Source organism: Artemia sp. Qi Xiang Cuo, chromosome 6 (genome assembly GCF_049724085.1).
Source record: "Artemia sp. Qi Xiang Cuo chromosome 6, ASM4972408v1, whole genome shotgun sequence".
Taxonomy (NCBI): domain Eukaryota; kingdom Metazoa; phylum Arthropoda; class Branchiopoda; order Anostraca; family Artemiidae; genus Artemia; species Artemia sp. Qi Xiang Cuo.
In genome coordinates this window covers 16,029,597-16,054,805 of record NC_142799.1, presented here as the reverse complement: position 1 = coordinate 16,054,805, position 25,209 = coordinate 16,029,597, and the positions used below count along the sequence as shown (strand labels likewise).

The following is a 25,209-nucleotide window of genomic DNA, read 5'->3' as shown; positions in this document are numbered from 1 at the left end:
AACTGAACCCCCGTGCAACTTAACCCTCGTGCAACTGAACCCTCAAGCAACTGAACACCCATTAACTGAACCCTCGTGCAACTCAACCCCAGTGCAACTCAACCCCATTTAACGAAACCCCCGTGTAACTGAACGCCCATGCAACTGTAACCCCCTGGAACTGAACCCTCGTTATACTGAACCCTCGTGCAACTCAACCACCGTACTTACGTTGGGTGAAACACAATAGGGTTATGAACAATAGTTATTTAACTATGGTATGGTTATTTAACCTTTAAACTGTTTTAAATAAAATGGCAGTCCCAAAATTTAGATCGGATGTATTTGGGGAAAAATAGGGTGGGTTGGAAGCCCTCCGATCACTTGTAACTCTGAAAAAATGCACTGAAAATTTTGATTTCCAATCAAATAACCCCCCCCCCCAAAGTTCATACAAATTTTTTTCTACAAGAACCTTGTGTGTTAGCAATGAGCAACTAGCTTAACTTACAGCCCTTGCCCCAGATGATGCTGGTAGGGTTGTTACCCCCAATGGCATGGTTATTTGTTTTTCAGAATATTTTTAACAATATGTTTATTTTTATTTTGACCGGTTGTATTTGGGGGGGGGGGGATGTCGGTGAATAGGAAAAGGATAATTTTCCTGTGATTACCTTTGTTTCTTTGAAATTGAACTTGAACGTTGAATTTCCAATCGAATGAGCCTCCTTCAAAGTTTTTACGATCATTCCTTCTATAAAAACCTTAAATTTTAACAATTTGTAACTTGCAATAACATACAGATTGCTGATACAGGTGTATCAGCAATTGTTCCTGAAGAAACTTCTGGGGCATCTACCTGCTACTACTGCTATTAATACTGCTACTACTACTACTAATTCAACACTATTATTACTTCTACTGCTCCTACTAGGACATCTGCCACTATTAAAATAGCACTATTAAGGCTACGCATATCAAGTTGAAAATTTGACAGGATGAGGTATTTGAGGTGGAACTTGAACTAAATCAAAGGACACTATGTGCATGCAAATTTTCAAAATGGCATATCTCAAAAACGGATTTGTGTATTAAGTTGGAACTTTCAGAGAGTGCTTAAAGGGAAAGTCAATTCACCAAAAGGAAATATGTGCATGCTCAGGCCTGGATTTACCACTAGGTCCCTAGGCCCAGACCTAGAAGCGCATAATGCTAGCGGGTATACCGTGAGTAAAATATGATATATTTAAAATACAAAAAAATAAAGTTCCTTCTTTCTAAAGATAATTCCGACTTCCTCTAATTAAGTTTAAATCTAGTTTCAAAAAAAGATAAGTCCTTAATCAGCAAAGAAGAAAATTGCATTTTAGCCTCAGACAAAGAACGGCGCTATCCAGTTTTGGATTTCGCTAAGATAGTGGGCAATAAAAAAGATGCTACACACAATGTTTCTCAGGAAGTTAAATTATAAGAGCCGTGTGAACGTTTGAATCGTCAGAAATATTTAAAACAATTTATTGGACGAAGGGTTCACATCCTTGGGCCACTAGGGCCAATTGTGAGCCAGCCCTTAGAGCGCAGGACAAAAACTATGTTTGATAGTGGGGTAAAAGTGCTTTTTGGAGGATTATTAAGATGAGGATTATTTCGGCACTCAGGCATTGCAATTCAGTCATTATCATTATCTCTGCTCCTATTTTTCGTCCATTGAAGTGAGCATTGCTGTACACCTAAAATGTAAGTTACAATAAATCTATTACTTTTCTATTTGTGTTTATTTTATTTTATATGTCTGTATCTAGTCGCACGACATGTAATTAGTTCGTACGTCTCCAAGGTACGTTCCCAGGGATCTGATCTCCAGATAGCTCGAGGAAAAGAGGTTACACTTATATAGCTGCACATCTTATTTTCTCTCAATAATTGAGGGTGGCACGGTAATAAATCTGCCTTACTCCCCATTGTTGTGGCGCAGGCCTCGATGGCACAATCTTTAGCGCTATAAGTGGCACTATCGGAGAATTTATAAGGTGTAAGTTCACAGCCTTAAAGCATAAAATTACATTGACACGCTCAATCATTATTACCAAAATTAGCATAGTCATAAATTTTTATCGCTAAAAATGGCACGGTCGGAAATTGGAGAAAATCATGCGAACTAATTAGGCTATAAACTTTGTAATTTAAATTTAATTATTGGAGAGATACAGACATATAAGTAAAAGTTAGTAGGCCTATAATCGCTAAGCTATTGCAGGAAAACCCTTTAAAATATCTCATAGGAGATAATAGCCTCCCCCAAAATAGGTAAGTGAAAAATACATTTATTTTGAGTTATTCAAACGCAAAAAAAAAATGACAGAAGAATTAGACGAACAATTAAAGGCGCAAAAGTTGTCCGTGAAAAATGTAGAAATAGCAAAGTCTATTCCACAGTACAATGGACAATCAGATATCGACGAATTTAATATCCAATTGGCCCAGTTTGTAGAATTAACAAAAACATAGCTAGAAACGTTAGTCAGCATGCTTCTATTAAGATTAAAAGGCCAGGCCTTAACCTTTCTAAAGCAGATTGAACATACTATAGGTGATGACGCCAACTTGCCAATAAATATGGTGGACAAATTGTTAACGGCATTTAAAGATAGATTTATCGAAACCGGTTCTAAAATTAAATTAGACCACGAAATGGTATGCTTTGACCATTCACAAAATATAAGGGAATATCTTGATAATATATGGATCAGTAGAAGCAAAATACAGAAAAGGTTCAGGAGAACTGTATGAAAAAGTCATACTAAATACCTTTTTGCAAGGGCTACCCCCAAAACTATATAGAATGGTAATATCCAAAAATATTCAGACGTTGGATCTTGCAGTTCAGGAGGTAGAGCGATTGATCGAAGATGATACAATGGTGACTAATCACAGTAAAGCAAAAATAAATGGCCTAGGCGAATCAAACGCAAGCATGACCTTCAAGGGCGATCAGGCGTCTCCCAATTTCTTTTCAAGGGATAACTCCCCAGTGCCACAAAGAAATAAAACGCAAGAACCCGCTAGGCAGAAAACAGTACGTTTTCAGCCTGTCAAACAATCTAGTTATGAAAATAACCATACAATAAGAAGATGCTATATTTGTAATTGACCTGAACACATCACGAGGGAGTGCCGTTATTTCCCCAATAGCACACCAAGAATTGCTGTTAGCAGTAGGCAAATTTATGACAACCATTTGTTCGTAGGGACAAATTTTAGCACCGGTGGTGGACTAGGCTATAGCCAGGGAAGATTGCGCCAATCAGTACCTTACAACGTGTACCAACCAAATTTGTATAACCCTCCCCCCAATAGACAAAATAATTATCAGCCGACGGGAAATACAAATTTTTCAAGCCAACGGCATTTGCAGTCAACGCCAGCACCTGGCACTGACGCATGACATCCAAACTATCGTAATAATACCTGGCAAAATCGACAAACAAATGTAAATCAATTAGATATGCCTACGGAATCTCACATGTCTGAATCTCTACTGCAGACACCGACGCATGATATTAATCCACGGGGAAACACGTTAGGCCCCTCAGAAATATAAATTGGACCCAGAGGGCGCCTAGAATGTTTTATAGGTCCAAACTGATAGTAGTACCGTCTTGTAGTGATAGTATTAACAAGTTACCTATATTTAATGATTTTTGTGTAGCAAACGTTTACTTTAAGGCTTTAGTTGACAGTGGTGCCACGGTTAATATCATAAGCTCATGCGTATTTAATATGTTGCCTCCGCATATTAGACAACAAAGAAATTTTTAATAATCCCAATTTAACTAGCGTGACAGGGCATAAATTGGATGCAAGAGGTTCAATTCGCCTGGACGTAAAAAAGGGTAACAGGATTTTTCCGACGAATTTTATAATATGCGATAACTTTCCGTATGAAGCCATTATCGGTGCAAATTTTTAAGGTCTAATAGAGTACTATTAGACGTAGCGAAAGAAAGGCTTGTCTACCCGGCTAAGGTAGGGGAATGAATTTCTACCTTAAGAAATCGTAACAGAGGTTACGAAGACAACGTAACAATAAATAAAATTTCTGGCGGTATAATGTCGCAATCTTTTGAACCTCATGTCTCGCAAAGAGGACATGGCATAATCAGAAATTTGTTCAATTATTCTGAGAGACATTGCAGAGATGAAGTAAATTTAAACAATAAGTGTATTGAATCTGCAAAAGTAAAAATAGGAGATATGCGACAGTATACAAAATAGCGGAATTATGGAAAACATAGTAAAACCCAACGTGACGCCGCAAGATGCCGCAATGCCGCAACATAGCGCCAGTATGAATCTAATAGACAATGAAAATAAAGAGAAATATTAGGGATTCGCGATAAGGAAAATAAAATTCCCTCCCAAAACGATGCAAAGAATTCAAATATCACAGATGATTGAACCAGAGGATAGCAAATCTGAAATATGGTTTGCGACACCATCAAATGAAATTCCTGAAAATCTGCTATGCGAGGAACAGATTATATCTTACGACAAAACATAAGCTTTTATTTAGGTAACTAATAACCACGAAAATGATACAGTTACAATAAAAAAGGGGATGTGTTTAGTTCAAATCTAAGTTTGATCCGAGAATGATTTAAATAAATAGGAAAACTTTAAGAGGAACCTAGTTAGCGGCATTAAAACCTTTAATAACAAGTACCCTCTAACTGAATCACAATTCTTAAACAAATTTAACAAGGATCATATTACGGACTTAGATCTTAAGAAAAAATTATGCTAATTATTATGGAATTTTAAAGATGTATTTTCCGCATCTGAAGATGACTTCGGACTGATACCATTTTATGAATATTCAATTTTAACGACTGGGAGTCCTGTAGCGAAACAACCATATCGTGTGCCGTATAAGCACAAAGAATGGTTAAAAAAATAAAATCCATGAATTAGAAAAAAATGAAATTATATGCCCAAGTATAAGTCCGTATAGTGCACCCGTGATCTTGGTACCAAAAAAGAATGGTGATCTTAGACTTTTAGTAAATTATAGAGCCCTCAACAAACAAGTAGTTAGTGATAAATTTCCTCTACCAAGAATAGATGAAATTCTTGACTCTATTTCAAGCAAAAACAAAATCTTTACTTCTTTGGATCTTACCCAAGGCTACCACCAAGTGAAAATAGCCGAAAAAGATATCTATAAAACTGCGTTTTCAACAGCTGAATGTGGTTCATATGAATATTTAAGGGTACCTTTTGGACTTAAGACAAGTGCAAGCGCACTATGTAGACCCTTATTGCATCTATTAAGAGGATTAAAATATATCATCCATTTAATTGATGATGTCACATGCCTGGGCGAAAACGCAGAACAACACTTAGCAACATTAGCCAAGGTGTTCGAGAAGTTCAGACAGGGCAATTTAAAATGCCGGCCTGAAAAAGTAAATTTATTTCAACCAAAAATTAAATTTTTAGGAATAGTAGTGACACAAGGAGATATCCCCAGGCCCAGATAAAATAAAATGGGTTGAAAACCTCAAACCTCCAAGAACTATGAAAGAATTAAGAAGAATTTTAGGTCTTACTGGCTACTCTAGAAAATTCATGAGCAATTTCGCCCAAATCACACAACCCCTCACGGAATTAACTAATAGGAAGTCCCAAAAGTTACCTGGTCCGAGAAAGCTCAAATGTCCCAACACGGTCTCAAAACGGCGCTCACTTCTGAACCGATATTATCAGTACCTAATTTTAAAAATGGAAAATCTGTGGTCACAACCAATGCTAGTTCAAAGGGCATTGACACAATTCTCTCAGAAGTAACTCCTGTAGAAAACCCTAATCCTCCAGAGAGAGCGCCTGAAGAAACCCAAATAGAAAAAGTTGTGTGCTATTTACGCAGGGCCTTATCTAACAATAAAAGCGTAGTTTTTCTCCCACCAACTGAGAATTCTTATCTATAATCTACTACTTTGACAAACATATATACCATTTAATCGGTAGAAAATTTATGCTAAGTTGAGAACATAAGACCTTGGATTACCTATGCACATTTAAAAACCCCACGGGCATTCTAGCTAGGTGGATTATGAAAATCCAAGACCTAGATTACGAATTTGAATATTTAAAAGTTAAACAAAATGCAGCTTGCGACTTTTTGAGTAGATACCAAGAAAATATTCCATCGGATGCTGAGGAAAATGAAGTTAACGCTATCAATACTAAGAGCAAACATAAATGTAAAAAAAACAAAGACAATGACACAGTAAAAGAAAATAAAGTTAACTATTGTCCCTTGTCTTTAGAAAATACAAAAAGAAAGCAAAAACAGGACGAAATCTGTGTAGCACTAATTAATTATTTTGTGAATGACGATGTGTTACCGGATAAATTCAAAACTCTTAGAAAAGAGAGACAATTTTTACTATGATCTTGATGAAGAAATTCTATGTAGAATCGTGACTGTTGAGACAAATAGGAACCAAACCTAAACAATACTTGTATTACCACAGAACTTAATAATACCTGCCTTCAAATATTTTCATTCAGTTACAGGTGGACACTTAGGAGTAACAAAAACTTTCCATAAATTAAAACAATATTTTTACGTGCCGTCGGGAATAACAAAACTTAAAGAATTTGTAAGTACATGCAAAGCGTGTCACTTTTTGAAAAAAAATACCAAGCTTATCCTAATCCTCCAATGGGAAGGGTACCGGTAGCAAAGTACCCCTTCGATATTTTCTCATTTGACTTATATGGAACCAGCGGAGGCTTGCCTGTTTCCAACAGAGGCCACACTTGTATTCTTTCAGTTATAGACCATTTCTCTGGTTTTACTTTTGCAAAAGCATTAAAGAATCAAGGTGCTTACGCCACAAGTAAGACGTTACCGAAATTATTGTTACAATTTGGCATTCCAAATAAAGTTTCAAGTGACAACGGAAGCAATTTTGTTTCAAAAAGTAACAAAAGACTTAATGAGCTTTCTTAACATAGAGAAAATGGTGACATCTCCGTATCACCCACAAGCTAATGGTAAAGTAGAAAATAGGCATAAAATTTTTTCGAACGTATTAAGCATTTATACAAAAGACAACAGGAACGATTGGGATCAATTCTTACCTTATTTAACTAATGTAATCAACACTGCTTATTCAGAAACAACTAAACACAATCCGTTTTATTTACTTTTTGGTCGTGATTTTAGAATCCCCTATGACGATATTATTGAATCCCGGCAATATGACTATAACTCGGAGGATTATAAACAAGAATTCATAAATAGGATGAGGAAAACTTATAAAATAGTTAGGCAAGAGTTGGAAAAATGTAAAATAAGCCAAGAGCTAAGAAAGCAAAGTCAAGGGGAGCATAGATTTCAAAATAGGAGTTTGCGTCTACCTAAAAAATGAGGCAAAACCGGAAAGCAAGAAACTTTCCAACAAATATTGTGGACTCTACAGAATATTCAAAAAGTACGATAACGATTATACTTTAAAAATGGTAAACCCCGAGAGTGGAAGGACTCACAAGGCGCATGTTAGCCGAATAAAAAGAGCAAAATTTCCAGAGAGATGGGTATCACATCCCTCCTCTACTGATTCGTCAGATTCGGAAAATGAGCCCCCTAAATCAAGATTGGCAGAGCTAAAACCCTTTAATTTTAAACAAGATTATTTTGAGCAAAGAGTGATGAGGAAAACTTTGAAGAATTTTTAGCAATGAAAAATCTAGTTATTTCCAAGAAAAAATCCCTAATACCAGTAAGAATAATAACACCAAAAGATGCAAAAAGTTATTCAGCGCAGAGTGCAGGAAAATTAGATTATACGAGATCCCCGAAAAACCAATTTTTCCCTGATAGAATTTCAACCCCTTGTCCCCCCAAAAGATTTCCAGATGATATGGTTTCCCTTACAACACCAATAGAAAGACTCCTGTCATTGCAGGAAGAATTGAACAGAGCTGTAGAAACTCTGGGTATTACTGTAAAGAAAACTCCCAAAGATTCAACTAAAACAAATCTGCGAGAAGCTATGGATTTAATAAATTTCCCTATAAAAACGAGTCAATGTACATTACCCGAGAATAAAACTCCCAAGGAGGACCAGTAAGGACAATAACATGCTATAACTGTGTCCAAGGTCAAGCCTAAACAGTGGACTTCATGGAGGGAAACACTAGTGCAAAGAATGCCCACCCCCCTGAAGACATGGCATTTAAGCAGTGGAGGAACCAAAAACTTTTGATTCCTCTCAAAGCTCTCAAGAGTCTTTCAAATCTTCCGAGTTGAAAACTCAAAGCGAGGACTTAGAGAATAAACCTTCTACTTCCAAAGGAGTAGAAATTTACGAAAGAAGGGCAGGTGATACCTCAAAAAGTGCCACCTCTAAAAGTTCTAATCTAGATTCATCGGAAACCAGTTCCGAAGAATCTGGCGGTGAATCAGACCATATAGTAGTTAAAGAAATAGGGAAATCAAAACCGACCTCAGCAGCCACACACGCAAAGGAAACTAAATTAAAAGGGCAAGAATTTTAGAAAAAAAAAAAAATACAAAAAGTTTTATCTTATTTCGCAGGAATAACCAAAAAAGAAAAAACCGCAAGAAACCCAGGAGAAAGTAACGACACAATCGGGTAGAACGGTTAAAAACTCGATAGATGGAACTGCACTCAATCAGTATAGGATTAAAAGATTTTAATAGAAAGGTGTCAAAAAGGAATAATAATTTAAAAATTTTGATTTACGAGTAAAAATCATACAATTATAAAAATGCTGTAGAAAAACTCTGTTCAACATACATAAATTCCCGAAAACAAATTCTAAGTAAAAAGTAACACTGCATATGATTAATTCGAATAATTTCCTTTGATACAAAAAGTTACACGTACCATTCCAGTAAGATGTATCCAGTCTAACTGAAAGAAGCCATGATAGGAAGTACTAAGCGAGAAATATTCATACACCTTAGAAATGATCTCTGGTTATTTTCTGTTCCAAGAGAAACTGTTGGAACTATGTCTTGTTACAATAATACAGAAAGAGTAGACCCAAGTTACAAAACAGAATTACTGTTACAAGATGTGGGTACGATAACCATAAAACAAGGATGTCGACTTGTAACTAAAGAGTCAACTGTTCAAACACCGTTAATTACCACGAGCACAAAGGTAATAAGTCCCAAAATAATCAATTTCACGGCAATTAACCTGTCGTACACTACTCCCAATATAGAAAATGAGGAAATGAAAACCTCAATATGGTCCAAAATAGAGAGAAATAAAGGGAGAGTAAAACTTACAAAAATAAGAGAAGCATTAAACTCCCAGATTCCCCTATTTACAAATGAAGACCAAAGATTAACGTACGTGGATGATAGATACGGATTATTCCCAACCAATTTCTGGTGGAACATACTACTGACTGTATGTTTTGTATTCGCGACTTTCCTGACCATCAGAACCTTATTGACTTTTAATTATGGAGAAATACTGATACTACGAAGGCGAAAACCAAGAGAAGAACACGGGGAACGGCCGAAATGCAGAAGTTAAACCCGGAACCCCATGAGAACGTCTAAGCCAAGAAAAAGGGAAGACGTTAAAAAACGAGTGGGTATAGAGGTTTCCACTCGTCCTTGCTCTGTCTTGTTCCCTCATTGTAAGGTTGTTTACGTAGAACCGTGTGGCTATGACGCTGCAGCATGCGTTTCTTAAACAGCACGGACGTGCGTGAACAATGCAGGCATGAAATATGTTGTAAAATTAGACCTCAAACTGAATAATGTAGAGTAACTTATGTTTAAAGGATTGTTTTAAATCTAAGGGGGAATTAAATAAGTATTGAAGAATTAAATAAGCCTTTTATCGTTGTTTCCTTTCTCAAAACAAATTTGAAGACATCTCTGTTTTAGAGTTCCCAATGGGAATTATATGTTTATGAAACCAACATGATAATTATGTCGTTTTATTATAACCAATGTTATGTATTAATATCAGTCTATCTTTTTATATTATCTTGTATGGTAATATTCACCCTAAAATGCACCCAATCGTATTGTTTACTATGTATTAAGACTATTTGATTTTAAAGAACGTGTGATTCTGCCTCGTTATTTTTATTATAGGAAGTGGATTAACATATTGGATATCGATCATTACAATGAGTTGTCCAGTGCAGATAGAACCTAGTAGCATCTATTTTCATCATATCTCAACCAACGAAGAGTAATCACCATAGACTCCAGCCAATTTTCATCCCAGCTATAACTACGAAAATTACAGTTACCTTTTAATCGTTGTTTCCTCGACAATGAACCATATTACGTATCAGGTAACATTATATTTGAATCTCAGTCTCCAGTGCATTATCGAACTATATAATCACATAAATCCTGAGAACCCCATCGACCAGTACAAGATATAAGTACCTAAATATCAACCATGATAATCTTTATGGACACATGAACCACTTGGCTGTATAGTTATGATATTTGATGATCCCAAAAATTATTTATATGACGCAGATTCACGCGTCAAATCCCTTTCGACCATCTCTCGGAATCCATCCTATCCCCTCTGTGTGGAAAGTTCATATCTCTGTTATCCCATAAATGTTACGAGATAATTTCTAAAAAAAAATGGACCTGGAAACCAACCATTGAATTACAGAAACCAAAATTAACCCCAGTGACTAACCCCTCAGTGACAATATACCCCTCCCACAAGTTAAAGACAATATCTTGAAGGAGTCACTGTAGTTTGATTTCGACCTGTTCCAAATACAAACTTCAATTCCCCTGTGATTAACCTAGGAATCACCGCAAGGGTTAATAGACGCAAGCCATGAACTAACAATTTTATAAGAGAACTGTGATCCCTAAGCGCACGAATGAACAATTTTATACGAGAAATACATTCTCTATGTGCCTTAAAATATCCCAAAAATGATATGCTGAGAAGAAAATAAACGCACTCCCAGTGTTCGACCCCTTAATGATAATGCACCCTATGAACTATCAAAAAGCAAATGAGAATGAACTCTGATAGCACAGTCCCACACCTGTAGTTGGAAACATCATTTCCCAGTTGACAATTAGAGAAAGCTTGTCGTGTGAACACAATCATGCTCGAACTGTTCCATGAAGAAACTATATCGTAAGTGTTTTAAAAATTTTGCCAAGACGAAAGGAGTGAAGGACCATAATTTACAACAGAAGGATTGAGTACGCTAAAAAGACATGAATGGTGATGAAATAGATGTGAACTTACATATGTTACTTCTTAATAACTTTGATAACTCAAAAATTCCAATATCCTATCATTAACGTTGCGTAGCAAACATCCCCAGTGAAAATGTTCTAATGTTACCAGTGAACATCATAAACCCAATGCTGTGTGTTTTAAATCGTTCTTATATGTGGTGTTAGATGTTCAGATAGAGTTATGTGTAGCGTTGTCGTGCTATTGATTTAATGTAGCGTAGATAGAAAGAAGTGTGCCCTATAGACAGCAAAATCAAAAAAAAAAAAACTTGTAAAAGGTGAATTCTAAAAAAAAATCCTATGTAAAGGTAGAATAGCCCCAACCTGGTTGGAAATGTAAAAGTAATCAGTGTTAGATGTAGAAAAAAAATCTTTAGTATAGTAGCTAGGCTAGAACCATGAATAATCTTAGTCCGGTAGATGAATTTTAGATAGGGATGTAGAATGAAATAAGAAAAATAATAGAGAGAACTTTTAGCACTCCTGATTAAGCCAAAATAAAAATATGAAATAATACAATGTCAATCAAAATTATGTAGAATAAATAGTTAATAAATAGCGAACATTTCAAAAGCCCAAACGCAAGCAAATCCTAATGACGGGACGTCATTAAATAATGTACCGTGAGTAAAATATGATATATTTAAAATACATAAAAATAAAGTTCCTTCTTTCTAAAGATAATTCCGACTTCCTCTAATTAAGTTTAAATCTAGTTTCAAAAAAAAAGTTCTTAATCAGCAAAAAGAGAAATTGCATTTTAGCCTCAGGCAAAGAACGGCGCTATCCAGTTTTGGATTTCGCTAAGATAGTGGGCAATAAAAAAGATGCTATACACAATGTTTCTCAGGAAGTTTAAATTATAAGAGCGGTGTGAACGTTTAAATCATAAGAAATATTTAAAACAAATTATTGGACGAAGGGTTCACATCCTTGGGCCACTAGGGCCAATTGTGAGCCAGCCCTTAGAGCGCAGGACAAAAACTATGTTTGACAGTGGAATAAAAGTGCTTTTTGGAGGATTATTAAGATGAGAATTAATTCGGCACTCAGGCATTGCAATTCAGTCATTATTATTATCTCTGCTCCTATTTGTCATCCATTGAAGTGAGCATTGCTGTACACCTAAAATGTAAGTTACAATAAATCTATTGCTTTTCTATTTGTGTTTATTTTATTTTATATGTCTGTATCTAGTCACACGACAGGTAATTAGTTCGTAGGTCTCCAAGGTACGTTCCAAGGGATCTGATCTCCAAATAGCTCGAGGAAAAGAGGTTACACTTATATAGCTACACATCTTATTTTCTCTCAATAATTGAGGGTGGCGCGGTAATAAATCTGCCTTACTCCCCATTGCTGTGGCACAGGCCTCGATGGCACAATCTTTAGCGCTATAAGTGGCACTATTGGAGAATTCATAAGGTGTAAGTTCACAGCCTTAAAGCATAAAATTACATTTGACGCGGTCAATCTTTAGGACCACAATTAAGCCCAGTCCCATAAAAATTTATCGCTACACGGGAACAATAAATTATCACTGAGTAATTTTTTCCTGAGAAAAACTGGAGTGATGTAATTTATCGTCGCCAGGTGCACTCTGCCGCCACGCTGCCTATTCACAGAAAAGTGACTTTAAAACAACACAAGAATTCCATGGTCACTTGTCTTCCAAGAATAGTAGCTGAGAGTTCGGTATTGCCCCTCTCTTTCATCACTTTTCGCTCATCACTTGTGTTCTGTTAACACACAGTTACATGGTTACATGGTTACACACAGTTAAAGTTACATGGGGGTTCAGTTACACGGGGGTTTAGGTAAATGGGGGTGAGTTGCACGGGCGTTCAGTTGCACGAGGGTTCAGTTGCATGAGGGTTCAGTAGCACGAGGGTTGAGTTGCACGGGGGGTTCAGTTACACGGGGGGTCGGTTACATGGGGGTTCAGTTGCACGGGGGTTTAGTCGCATTGGGGGTTCGGTTATACGCGGGTTCAATTACAGGGGTTCAGTTGCTTGGGGTTCAGTTACACGGGGGTTCAGTTACAATGGAACCATCAAATATGGCTCTGAAGCATGGACGCTCCGAAAAGCGGATGAAGATTTGCTAGATGTTTTCCGGAGAAATTGCTTAAGGATTGTTCTGGGTACCCGGCTGAGTGACCGTATTTCAAACAATAGGCTTTACGAAAAATATGGTTCAATACCGCTCTCTAGGACTATAAGGAAAGAAAGGTTGAGGTGGCTAGGGCACGTTGTGCGGATGAAGGATGACAGATTTCCGAAGATTGTTTTTTTTTGGCCAACCATCTAGGGCTAAACGGAAAGCAGGTCTTCCTCGTCTGGGGTGGGAGGACGTCATAAAGAAAAATTTAAAGGAAATGGGAACTTTGTGGGAGGGTATAAATAGGGAGACTTTAAATAGATTGGGATGGAGGAGGAGCGTGCGTAGCTGTGTTGGCCTCGGGTGGCTTGGTTCTGCGGTGAGTTGTTAGTAGTACTAGTAGTAATAGAAGCGTACAGAATAGGCTGGAGAGTGTGGGGAACTGAAAATACGGAGTGGACTGGGGAGCTGGGGATCCCGAAATTTTCTTGGAGTAGGTTTGAAATACGCGTCTCGATCTGTCTTAGACTCAAAATTCAAAACAATCCAGGAATATCAATTGATCTATTTCGGGAATGAGGATATTCCTTCAACAACTGTAAATGTTCAAGCTTGATACGAGAAGGATAGCGTAAAATAGGAGCCCCAAAAAATTGTCTTTTAGGTTGCTGAAAAGCAAAGCATAAATTAATGCTATTCGTAGCTAATCATTCAACCATTCCCTCCCCCCTCCCCCAGAAACAATAAATGAAGCATTTTTTTTAGTAATGGATACTCAGCTGCAATAGTATACACAGAGTAGACTTTGGGAGTATCTGGGAATTGTCTTCTGTTGGATCCGAAATACGCATCTCCATCTGTTTTAGCATTAAATCTAAAAAAAAAAAATCTAGGAGTATTCATCGGACCAATCTCAGAAAAGGCGATCGCCCCCTCCCCCATCCCTCATAAGCATTCAAACTTGATTCTGAGAATAATAGCCTAGAATAGTAGCCCAGATTATTGTTTTTATTTTATTCTTTTTTTTTTGTTACGTTACTGACGACCAACGCATTCATAGCCAATCAGTCAACCATCTGCCTCAAAAAAAAAATATAATTTTTTTGACGAATTGCTTGAGCAATGTATTCTTAACCGCAAAAATTCCCCTTCGATATTCTCATAGTTAGTCACAGTGAATTCATTTATTTAATTGAACATACAATTAACTTGAACGAACGTCATTTTCGCAATATATAAAACGAAGTTAATAATCATTTACTATAAAAAGAGCAACGTTTCAATTCTAATATACGCACATTATCCCTTACAAGTTTTGATGAAGTGAAATTTTGCGATTGCAGAATAATTTCTAAGGATTAATTCTCACAACTTTCAGAACTGTTTATAATATCTTTTTATATCATAGCATCTCACGAATTAATTGGTGTATTATATTTTATGCGTAACGATTTATGAGGTATATACGACGTCCGTACGCTGTGTGCGAAATACACGACGTATGTGACGTTCTTTACATCTTATTATAATGTTTTGCACAAACACTTGCCTGTTTTGTACAGGCGTTGTCCATGTGCCAAAAAAATTCGAATCTCCAAGTTGAGTAGAGTTAACAGGTTTCAATTGCTTACAAAATCACTAATTATGTAAATTCATTAGAGACAAAAGCTATATGAGAAAAACTCAAAAAAAAAGAAAAACGAGGATATTTACAGCAAGTGAAAATAAAAATAAAACAATGCAAATATTTCGTCCAAGACCTCCGCTCGACTGTGCCCAGTGCACAGGTCCTGATTTACCAATAGGCCCACTAGGCCCGGGCCTGGGGGCACACAATGCCAGGGGGCGTAATAAATTTTCAAAGAGTGATTTCTCCTTAATAAAAACCAGACTGCTGTGATTTATTGTCAAAGTGCCAGGTGCACTCCACTGCCGTGCTGCCTATTCACAGAAAAGTGATTTTAAAACAACACAGGAATTCCATTGCCACTTATAAACTGTCAGATGTCTCTCGAGAATGGCAGCTGAGAGTTTGGTACCACCTATCTTTTTCATTACTTTTGGCTCATCAGTTGCGTTCTGTTAAATACTTCCCTTATCCACAAATTTTCGGGGATTCCCCCGAAAATCTAAAAAAACCGCTTGAGCCTAGAAGCGTCAATGTTTTAAATCCAGCCCTGTCTGTGCAAAAATAATAAAAAAGAACCTTAAAAAAGCAACCACTCAAATAAATAAAAACCAAACCGTAAAAATCACCAGTAAAATAAGAGTAAGAACCTTTCCAAACAACAGTGAAAGGATAACTCACTTGCTTAACCAGTGTGGTCTCGGAAATTATTTGAGACAAAAGCTGGTTTAACATCACAGCTGATCTAGGAATGTGAAAATAAAAGATTTACAGCCCTACATAATAAGACTTGAAAACAATAATTAAAAGATTTACGTTCTGTATTAGGCAGGAGTAAGTTACTTTTGAACTATATATTTATATTTTTTTCGTATTTTCTTCTTCTGTTTTGTCCTGTATTTCCTTTTAGTTCTTCTATTTTCGTTTTATTCTTGTATTTACTTTGAGTATTTTGTATTTTGTTTTAGTTCTTGTATTTTCTTTTAGCATTTTTGTATTTTCTTTTAGTTCTTTTTTGTTTTCAATTTCTATCAGTCTGATTTTTTTCTTGTCGTATTGAGTTCGCATCAAATTTATATTCTTCACTATACTTTGGTGTTTGCACCAAGGTTACCTTGCTGATTACACAGACGAAATGTTCACAACCTATTTTCTTCTCTGAACTTAACAAGTCTAGACAATTTTCCTTTTCATTTTTTTCGAATTCTTGTTTGAATTCAAAATTGCGCAGCCTATCTTAATGCGTGTCCTAATCTAAGTGTGAAACAGTTTTAAAGGGACTCGAGCCTCTAAATCTTTAGGATGCCAACCCATGATTCGAGACAACTCTGCAACATCTGTAAAGCTTGATTATTGTACACAATTCTCCTCCACCTCAGTCTACTCAAAGCTTCCCTCTTTGTCCCTTCCGATAAAGTTCCGATTTCCTTTTAATCTTTTCTGATGATCTCTTCTCATCCCACTCGAAGAACATCGAACCGATGCTCCTAGAAAAGCGTTAGAGGGCTTATTCCAACGGAAATTAAAAGTTTTAGAGCCCTTTTGAAGTGAACCAAAAGATTTGCCACGAGAAAGGGGTGTATCTGCCATTTTGTGGTATCAGACTACGATTTCGCCCAATAGAGGACTAAATTGCTATCGATTAAAAGCTCTGTGTAGCCCATCAATTTAAAAGTATCAAAAACTATATATTGAGCTTTCAAATTGCGGAGGAAGCAATGCCACACGTTTGTGCATTTTGTCCAGTAAAGTCACTCAGTCCAGACAAGTAATTATCTGGTTTGATTCTGTATTGCCTGGAGTAGATCCTCATTGATGGTGCTATGCATATCCCACCGCCCCCGCGGACAATTTTCCCACATGCATAATCGAGCAGCCAAAGAGAAAGTATGGCAAACAAAAACAAAGAAGGGCATTAGGAATATTCTAATTATATTCTAAAATGTTTTTTGGAGGGACAGGAGAGGTGTCACTGTACCTTAGTCTCTGTACTTTTTGATTGGACCCAGATGGACGGGTAAAAAACACAATCTTTGTGATTCTATCATTCTTTCACCTTGAACTTGGCCTAGGCATCTTAACCTTGCTTTCATGATATTCCTAGAAAGTGGAATCGAGGCGCATTTCCCACAGAGCTTATCATTTAGTATACCTCACCCAGTATATGTGAATGTATAGCAATGGAAGTGACGAACAGCGGGTACCCTACAAAATCCAGCTTGTTAAGGAAAGAAGATATACAAACTTCATTCAAACAGAAGAAATGGCTTTAAAGATCTGTAAATCTAAGTTTTAAGTCCTTCTATTTCTTTTCATATAAGGTACTTTCAAACTGTGCGTTTCTTTGTTCATACCCCTAGTGTTCACGTGTAAGTCCGTGCAAGTGCGCATATCCACACCATTTCCTATCTAAAAACATACTTATTGGTCTGTCCATATCTATGTCTCTATCCGCGTATGGGCGTCAGTTTGTCTCCATTCTACGGGACTCCAAACGATATGAAATAAAAACCAAAAACAAAAGTGTTGCCCTGCAGTAGTTTATACCTACTCAATTTCCTCCAGCCACTTTTGCGCAAATTATATTTTATATTTCGATTAGAAACCCTCTCATTCAGCAGCACATACAATAGTTAAAGAAAATACAAAGCTAATAATGAATAAAAATTGTTAATGAAGAATTGTATAAAGCTATTTCCGCTTTTATCTGTGCTTAAGAAGCGTTTTTTAAACAAAACTATTTTAATCGTACAGAAGTGAATATCGAGAGAAAGTCGTCTAAACACATTTATATTATTTTTTCTAGTTTTGACTTTTCTCTTTATTTTTTATCCTTTATCTTTGTAGTTATTACGTGCTTTTACTTGATTTATCTGTTAACCCCGAATATTATTTCTCTGTTCTCTTTTTTTAATCTCATTTCATGTAATTATTTAGTATAAAAGCTAGGGTGTTAGCTGTTGTGTGCCATAAAGGCTTTAGGAGTTTTTCTCTAGCGTAGTGATTTAAGCCACCTCCAAAAATAAAAGCTACCTCCACAGTATACTAATTTAAGGACCGCCAGTGGCAGGTCACCTTTAAATACTGCGCCAAATAGTTCATCAACAATACAGGCCTCGTATGATCTCTAAGCCAACTATAGGCCTCCAAACCTTTCAAAATCAAGTTATATATTACCATTATATATTTAGAAAAGGTTAAACTATGAATCCCCAGTAGCATCCTATCGTCATATATTACACCTAATAGTTCCCAATAATACGCGTCCCGTACAGTTTTCAAACTTATTACGAGCCTTCAAACCTTTTAAATTGAAATTACATGTTGCCGCAATATATCTAGGAGAGGTCAAGGAGGCACACTTGTGCCTCTTTAAAGAGGCGACCCACCACAATGTTAAGCGATTTCCGGTCCTAGCGGTCGCAGAGAGACAGTGGTGATCGCATTTTGTAGCCCAAGCTCCAACTAAGAAACGTGCAAAATTTCACCCCCTCCGACTTTATCTTCATGGGTAAAAGTGGGCCGGAGGTTTCGACCCTCCGACCACAGTCCCCCTTTAACGTTGTCCCATTGGGCTGAAATTTAAAGGTTAAGCTTTCCCAGGGCCCGGGAGCTTATCCTCGCAATTTCAGTTCAATCCGATCATTCCTTCCCTATTTTCCAAAAAACAAATAAAGCCACTTAATAATCATTTCTCTTTTTTTATCAGCCACGCCTACAGGCCACAGTTGGTAACGGATCCGGGTGAATGAGGACTCATTCGAAGCAGAATTCGACCTGTTAGGGCCTTTTGATATTTTCAGACCGAAAAAATTATCCCCCGAATTTACATTTACGAAAAACATCGTTTTCCTATAAGAGCCCATGTTAATTTTTCCCACCACAGCCCCCCTTTAACGTTGTCCGATCGGGCTGAAATTTAGAGGATTAGCTTTTCTGGGGCCTGGGAGCTTATCCTCAAAATTTCAGCTCAATCCGATCCTTCCTTCCCTATTTTCCAAAAACCAAATATTAAGTTTTCTGGGGATTTGCTTGCGTCAAAAATAGATAAGAGAGACTAAAATAATATAACAAGTGTCTTTGTGGTACAACGGTTGCTGTTCCTTACTGTCAGGCGGAAGATCCGGGTTCGATTCCCTGTCAGAGAAAATTTTTTATATACTGAATTTAAAGTTTAAAAAAGAAACTCAGTTTCTTTTTTAAATCCAATCTATTAAATCCTTCAGCTCAACAGGCATCTCCAGAAGAACATCACAGTTGGCCTTCAGGTTACAGGTAAGTTTCCACTGCTTTGATAATCATGCCGCATGCCCGCATGCTCGAAGAAAAGTTGAAAAAAGAAAATCTTACTGTGCATTTGATTTGAGTATTCAGGAATTAAAAGCCTTAACACAAGAATCTTCAAAAGCGGGGGGTTTGGGAGGCGGCAGCCCCCATCTTTAACTCCTGAAAAGATCAGCTAACAGTTAGTCAAGCAATAGTAAGTAATAAACTGTACAAAAACGTGCAAAAATTATTTGAAAAAAAACTACGTTTTCTAAAGAGTTAAAGAGGCTGAGTCACAAGTTCGAACCTTAAAACGTACAGGGATTAGGAGGTGCAGTTGGGGGCTGCCGCCCTCCAAACCCTTGCTTCCGTATATGAAAGGGGCTGTGCCCTCCACAACACCTCGCACTTCAAACTGAAGTTTGACTTTCTTACTACTCTTTTTTTTAAACAATAAAAACTTCAGCGTAAAGATCTATACGTTGACGAGGGCACAGCCCCTTTTATACAAGGAAGCGGGGGTGTAGAGGGTGGCAGCCCCCAACTGTACCTCCTAATTCCTGTACGTTTTAAGGTTCGAACTTGTGACTCATCCTCTTTAACTCTTTAGAAAACGTACTTTTTTTCAAATAATTAATCCAAGAGATCCCAAGTAGCACCTCATCTTTAAATACTGCACCCAACACCTCACTAATAATACGCTCCTTCTACGGTCCTAAAACCTCCTACGGGTCTCCGAACCTTTTAAAATTAAGTTATACTGCCACTAGATTGCTAACCAAAGAATCCCCAGTAGAACCTTATCTCTAAATACTACACCGAAGAGTTGACATATAATCAGGGCCTCCAATGGTCACCAAACCTTCTACGGGTCTCTAAGCCTTTTAAAATGAGATTACATATTGGCACGACATATCTAGGAAAGATTTATCTAACAATCCCCGTCAGCTTCTCATCTTTAATACTACGCCAAAAGGTTCACCAATAATGTGACCTCTTTCGGTCTCCAAACCTCGAACAGGCTTCCAAACCTTTCACATAAAATCACATTTTGCTGCAATATACATAGGAGAGGCTAATCTAAGGGCTCTTGATAGAGCAAAATCTTTATTACACCAAAATATTCAACAATAATACTCACTTTATTCTGAATTCCTCGCCATGTTTAAGCTCTTTGTCACTTGGGTTCAACTTTCGACTAGAATAATGCTGATGGCCTCGCAGCTTTTGGTCCATGGAATCCAAGACCATACTATCCGTGACTTTGCCTACGTTGAGGCATGCTTCGTCCAGTATAGACAAAATACCACGGTGTGACTCTTCGACAAGGTTACATATAACCTGATTGTTAAAATAGTCTATATTTTGCCATTTGATCCCCTCTCGCTGATATTCTTCCTGTTCTTGTTTCAAGACCAGTTCTACAAATAAAAGCTAAAATGTTTTCCGAATAAAGGAATTAGAGCCAAAAGACAAAAATAGCGACTAAAAATATAGTACAAACAAATATTGATATAACACTGGTACTACTACTACTGCTTACTACTGACTCCAGCACCAAGCTGTCTGAGGCCAACGGAGCTGCGGGCGCTTTTTTACCCCCCAATCTATTGATAGTTACACTTTTTACACCCTCCCATGAAGCCCAGTCGTCTTTAAATCCTTCCTTATGACCTCCTCCCACCACCATTCAGGGACGATCTACTTTTCGTTTAGCCCCAGATAGATAGCCAAAACGCACAATCTCTAGCAATCTATTATCCTTTAGACGTGACATGACTATTTTATCCTTTCTTTAATTATATTCCTAGAAAGACGATGAAAAAAAAACCGAAGAATTAGGATAACTAAAAAGACGCAGAGAATAAGTAAGTCAATTTAAAGGTAAAATTTACTATTAAAAAATGTAAAAGAAAAGAAAAAAAGAAAGGTTTTTAAGAAGGGAAAAAAGAGGTTTATGGTGATTCCCCTAATAAAAAAAAGTTGGGTAATTTACACTGATTATTGAAATAGTCAATATTTTACCACTTGGTTCGCTCCCGCTGATATTCTTCCTCTTCCTAATTCAAGGTAAGTTTTTAGAGTACCAAGGACATCAAAATAAAGCATTTCGCACAATGTGACCTAACTAGCGTCTCTTATTCTCTGAATACTATGATTTTCTAAGATTTTTCTTTTGGTTAACATCTCTTAAACTTTTTGGCACCATATATTTTTGCTGATTTTTTCATCCAAGCTACACCTCTTGAACCTTTTGATACCATAAATTTTTAGCTTATCGTTTCTCCAAAGCTACAACTCTTAAACTTTTTGGTATCATATATTTTTAGCTTTTATTTTGCTTTTTTTTTCACCCAAGTTAGACCTCGTATACATTTTATTACCTTAAACCTTTGTTCATTTTTGCTGCTTTTTTCACCTAAGCTACACCCCTTAAACCTTTAGGTATCATATATTTTTGCTGATTTTTTTTTCACCCAAGCTACACTTCTTAAACCTTTTGGTACCATAATTATTCTCCTAAGCTACACCTCTTAAACCTTTTGGCATCATATATTTGTATCTTATTTTTTACTAATTTTTCAGTCACGTTTCACTTTTTTAGTTTGGGATCCGCTACTAGCAAAACCAGAAAAAAGGGCATATAGAAGATGTTTTCATTAAAAACATAATTCCCGATTTTTGTCTATATTTTTAAGATATAAATGGTTGCGTAAGTTTATACTTAAACAATAAAAAAAAAATCAGATTTCAAAAGAATCAATATTCCTTTTGGTCCTTAGTCTCTGTTTAAACTACACGGAACGATTCCTTAAACATTTTTTTTGCCGTTACCTCTCTCCCTCCCTTTCTCCTCGACGGTTCGTCCCAGTATTATTATATAATATTATTATATTTAATTTTGTGAATATTATTATGTTTATTATATTTTATTATAATATTTTTATACATATTATATATATATATATATATATATATATATATATATATATATATATATATATATATATATATATATATATATATATATATATATATATATATATATATATATATATATATATATATATATATATATATATATATATATATATATATATATATATATATATATATATATATATATATATATATATATATATATATATATATAATTAAATTTTTATTATATTTTTTATATATTATTATATTTTTTATAATATTTTATTATATTTTTGTATATGGTACCTATGGTGCCCAATATTGTTATATTTTTTTTTTTTTTTTTTGTTAAAACTCATAACCTTGACTATCTCATTTTCAGATCAAGAAAAAAATGCTAATAGAAAACCTATCTTTAAAAAATAAAACATTAAAATAAATCAATAGCAATCAGCAGCAGTTCCTTTATAATGAGAGAACTACTACATCAACTTTGTCATCTGGGACTATAGATTTATCATTTTAGTACGCACCAGATAATATAGAAAGAGAAAACATTTGCAATAAGCGAGCAGTTAAGCAGACACCAAGATTTCAACCACAAAGGTGGCAATCAATGAGGATAGAATCAGAGCTAGATAAGCAGTTTTGCAGGCTACAAACATTTAAGATGGCGGTGTGGAAGAAAAAGAGCAACTAGCTCACCGAAACACATGATCTTCATAGCCTATGAAAAATGAATAAGCCTATGTCTCGGACGTAGTCAATCCAAAGCTAATTCCTAACTCCAACCAAGACACGCACACAGATATTTATTTTTATTTATTTATTTATTACCCGTCAAAAAAAGGTATAAAAGACGGAGTATCACTAAAAAAGAAAAAACACACACAAAAAACAAATTAAAACACATTACACATAATCGAACAAATTACAAAGACGAAAAACAAAAACTCAATTATACACTGCACTGCAGGTACGTAAGAAATTTTACTTTTTAAACTCCCAAGTACTGAAGAAACATAAGCAGTATGATTGATAACTTCAATTCAACTAACCTAACTTACAGCAAAATACTTGATAACTTCAATTCAAAATCAACGGACTCAATCAACTAGTCTAAATATGACAAGAGACGGTAAAAAGACTAAATATGACAAGAGATGTGCAAATAAAATTAAATGGACAGCGATTTACTGCCTTAGCAAACGGTACCAAGGGTGGGAAGAAACTTTCTCGTTGTACCGTTTAATTTGTATATAGAAAGAGAAAACATTTGCAATAAGCGAGCAGTTAAGCAGACACCAAGATTTCAACCACAAAGGTGGCAATCAATGAGGATAGAATCAGAGCTAGATAAGCAGTTTTGCAGGCTACAAACATTTAAGATGGCGGTGTGGAAGAAAAAGAGCAACTAGCTCACCGAAACACATGATCTTCATAGCCTATGAAAAATGAATAAGCCTATGTCCCAGCCTCAGTTTTCCCAGCCTCAGAGACGAGACCTCTTCTTGGCGCCAGTTGAACAGAAGAATATCCAATTTCTGTGGGTTAAATTCAAGGCCAATGCGACTGTAATTTGATTGTAATGTGGAGAAGGTGGTCTCTGTGCCTGCGACAGTGCGGCTGGGGTTCAGAATGTCATCGGCGTAGGCTATCATTGTAACGTCTATGCCACGAAATACGCATGTTGTCTCGATAGAAGATTGTGGTTCAATAATACAATTATTAAAGGCACAAGGAGATGTGACTGGTCCTGGTCGATCCTCCTTTTTTACTGGGACTACAGGAATCCCTCGGTATGACAGCATCATGTCTGGTGTATATTAAGTGAGGGATCAACCATGGCCAGGAAGTAGGAGATCAGCTTGTAGGTGGTCGTACATGTCTCTAATGGGTAGTAGGATGTCTCGCAACCAAGACCCTCCTGGAACCCAAACTGGGAAGGGGGAGTCCAGCATTTTTCCTAGATTTCATCAATGACCAAAAGTTCGAAGACTTTGCAAAGCGTTGGTGCCACTGTGATCGGTTTGAACGAAGCACATTCCGAAGTACTTTTTCCTTTCTTTAGGACTTGCCTAAGCAACCCAGTACAGAATGCCGATAGTACGAGTCTAGTAGTGAAGATCATCTGAAAGAGAAGAGTTAGGTGTCCCAAGAAAGTTGGGCTGCAATGGCTAAGGTGAAGGGCGGATACACGGCCAATGCCAGCCGACTTTTTCTTTTTAGATCGTCAGACCGCGGACGCAGCCTGTGATTGGGTAACTATGAAATCTGAATCTGGAATTGATGAGAGGAGGGATGAAAGCTCTTCTTGAACAGAAATGTTAAGATCCTGTTTTGGGGCTGAAAACTCATCAAGGTAATAGTTTATCCATGTTAAAGATGGGATACCTGACTCGGGACCCGAGTCAGATATCCGAGTCATATGTTTTAGGGTGGGGTGGGGTGGGGGGGGGGTGAGATGACAATAAACTAACAAATTTATTTGATAATTTGAATAAGAAGTGCCCAGAAAAACTTTACTATCTCAGGAAGCAAGCCTCCCTTCCTAACGTACATCGCTCCTCTAACTCCTTTTTCTTCTCATTCTATGATTACTCTCAACAAAATTACAACCACAAATTCTATTTCTTAGCATGCCGGGAAAATACAATCACACGCAAGGATTTTTTGGGGGAGGGGTACAAAAAACTTTAAAAAACATTACAAATTTGTTTATATGCATTTTTGTTACGTTTTTACAAGTCGGATAAACATTTCGAGGGGGAGGGGGTCGAACCCAGTATCCCCACCTCCCTAGATAAGGCCGTCTTGACAGGTCGAGAAGAGAAATGAACGCTGACATAATAAAAGAAAATAAATAAATAAATATAACAAAAAGATACCAGCTTGGATACCAGCAATGAGAAACTAAAACTCCAGGCTTTTTAATTAAAAAATGAAAGCTTTACATAAAGGTACCATAAAAAAAAGCTTTAAAGAAAGCAGAAAAGAAAGCTTAAAGGCACCTGAAAAGAAA

General features: G+C 36.5%; 1 protein-coding gene across 1 annotated transcript in view; it reads right to left on the bottom strand.

The window, feature by feature from the left end:
- Nucleotides 1-25,209, bottom strand: part of Myo31DF (Unconventional myosin ID) — a 117,524-nt gene that overhangs the window by 38,426 nt on the left and 53,889 nt on the right. The window contains exon 8 of the mRNA XM_089090511.1: nt 20,407-20,686. Within this exon, the coding sequence (XP_088946637.1) occupies nt 20,407-20,686 (280 nt within the window). The remainder of the gene's footprint in view (nt 1-20,406; nt 20,687-25,209) is intronic.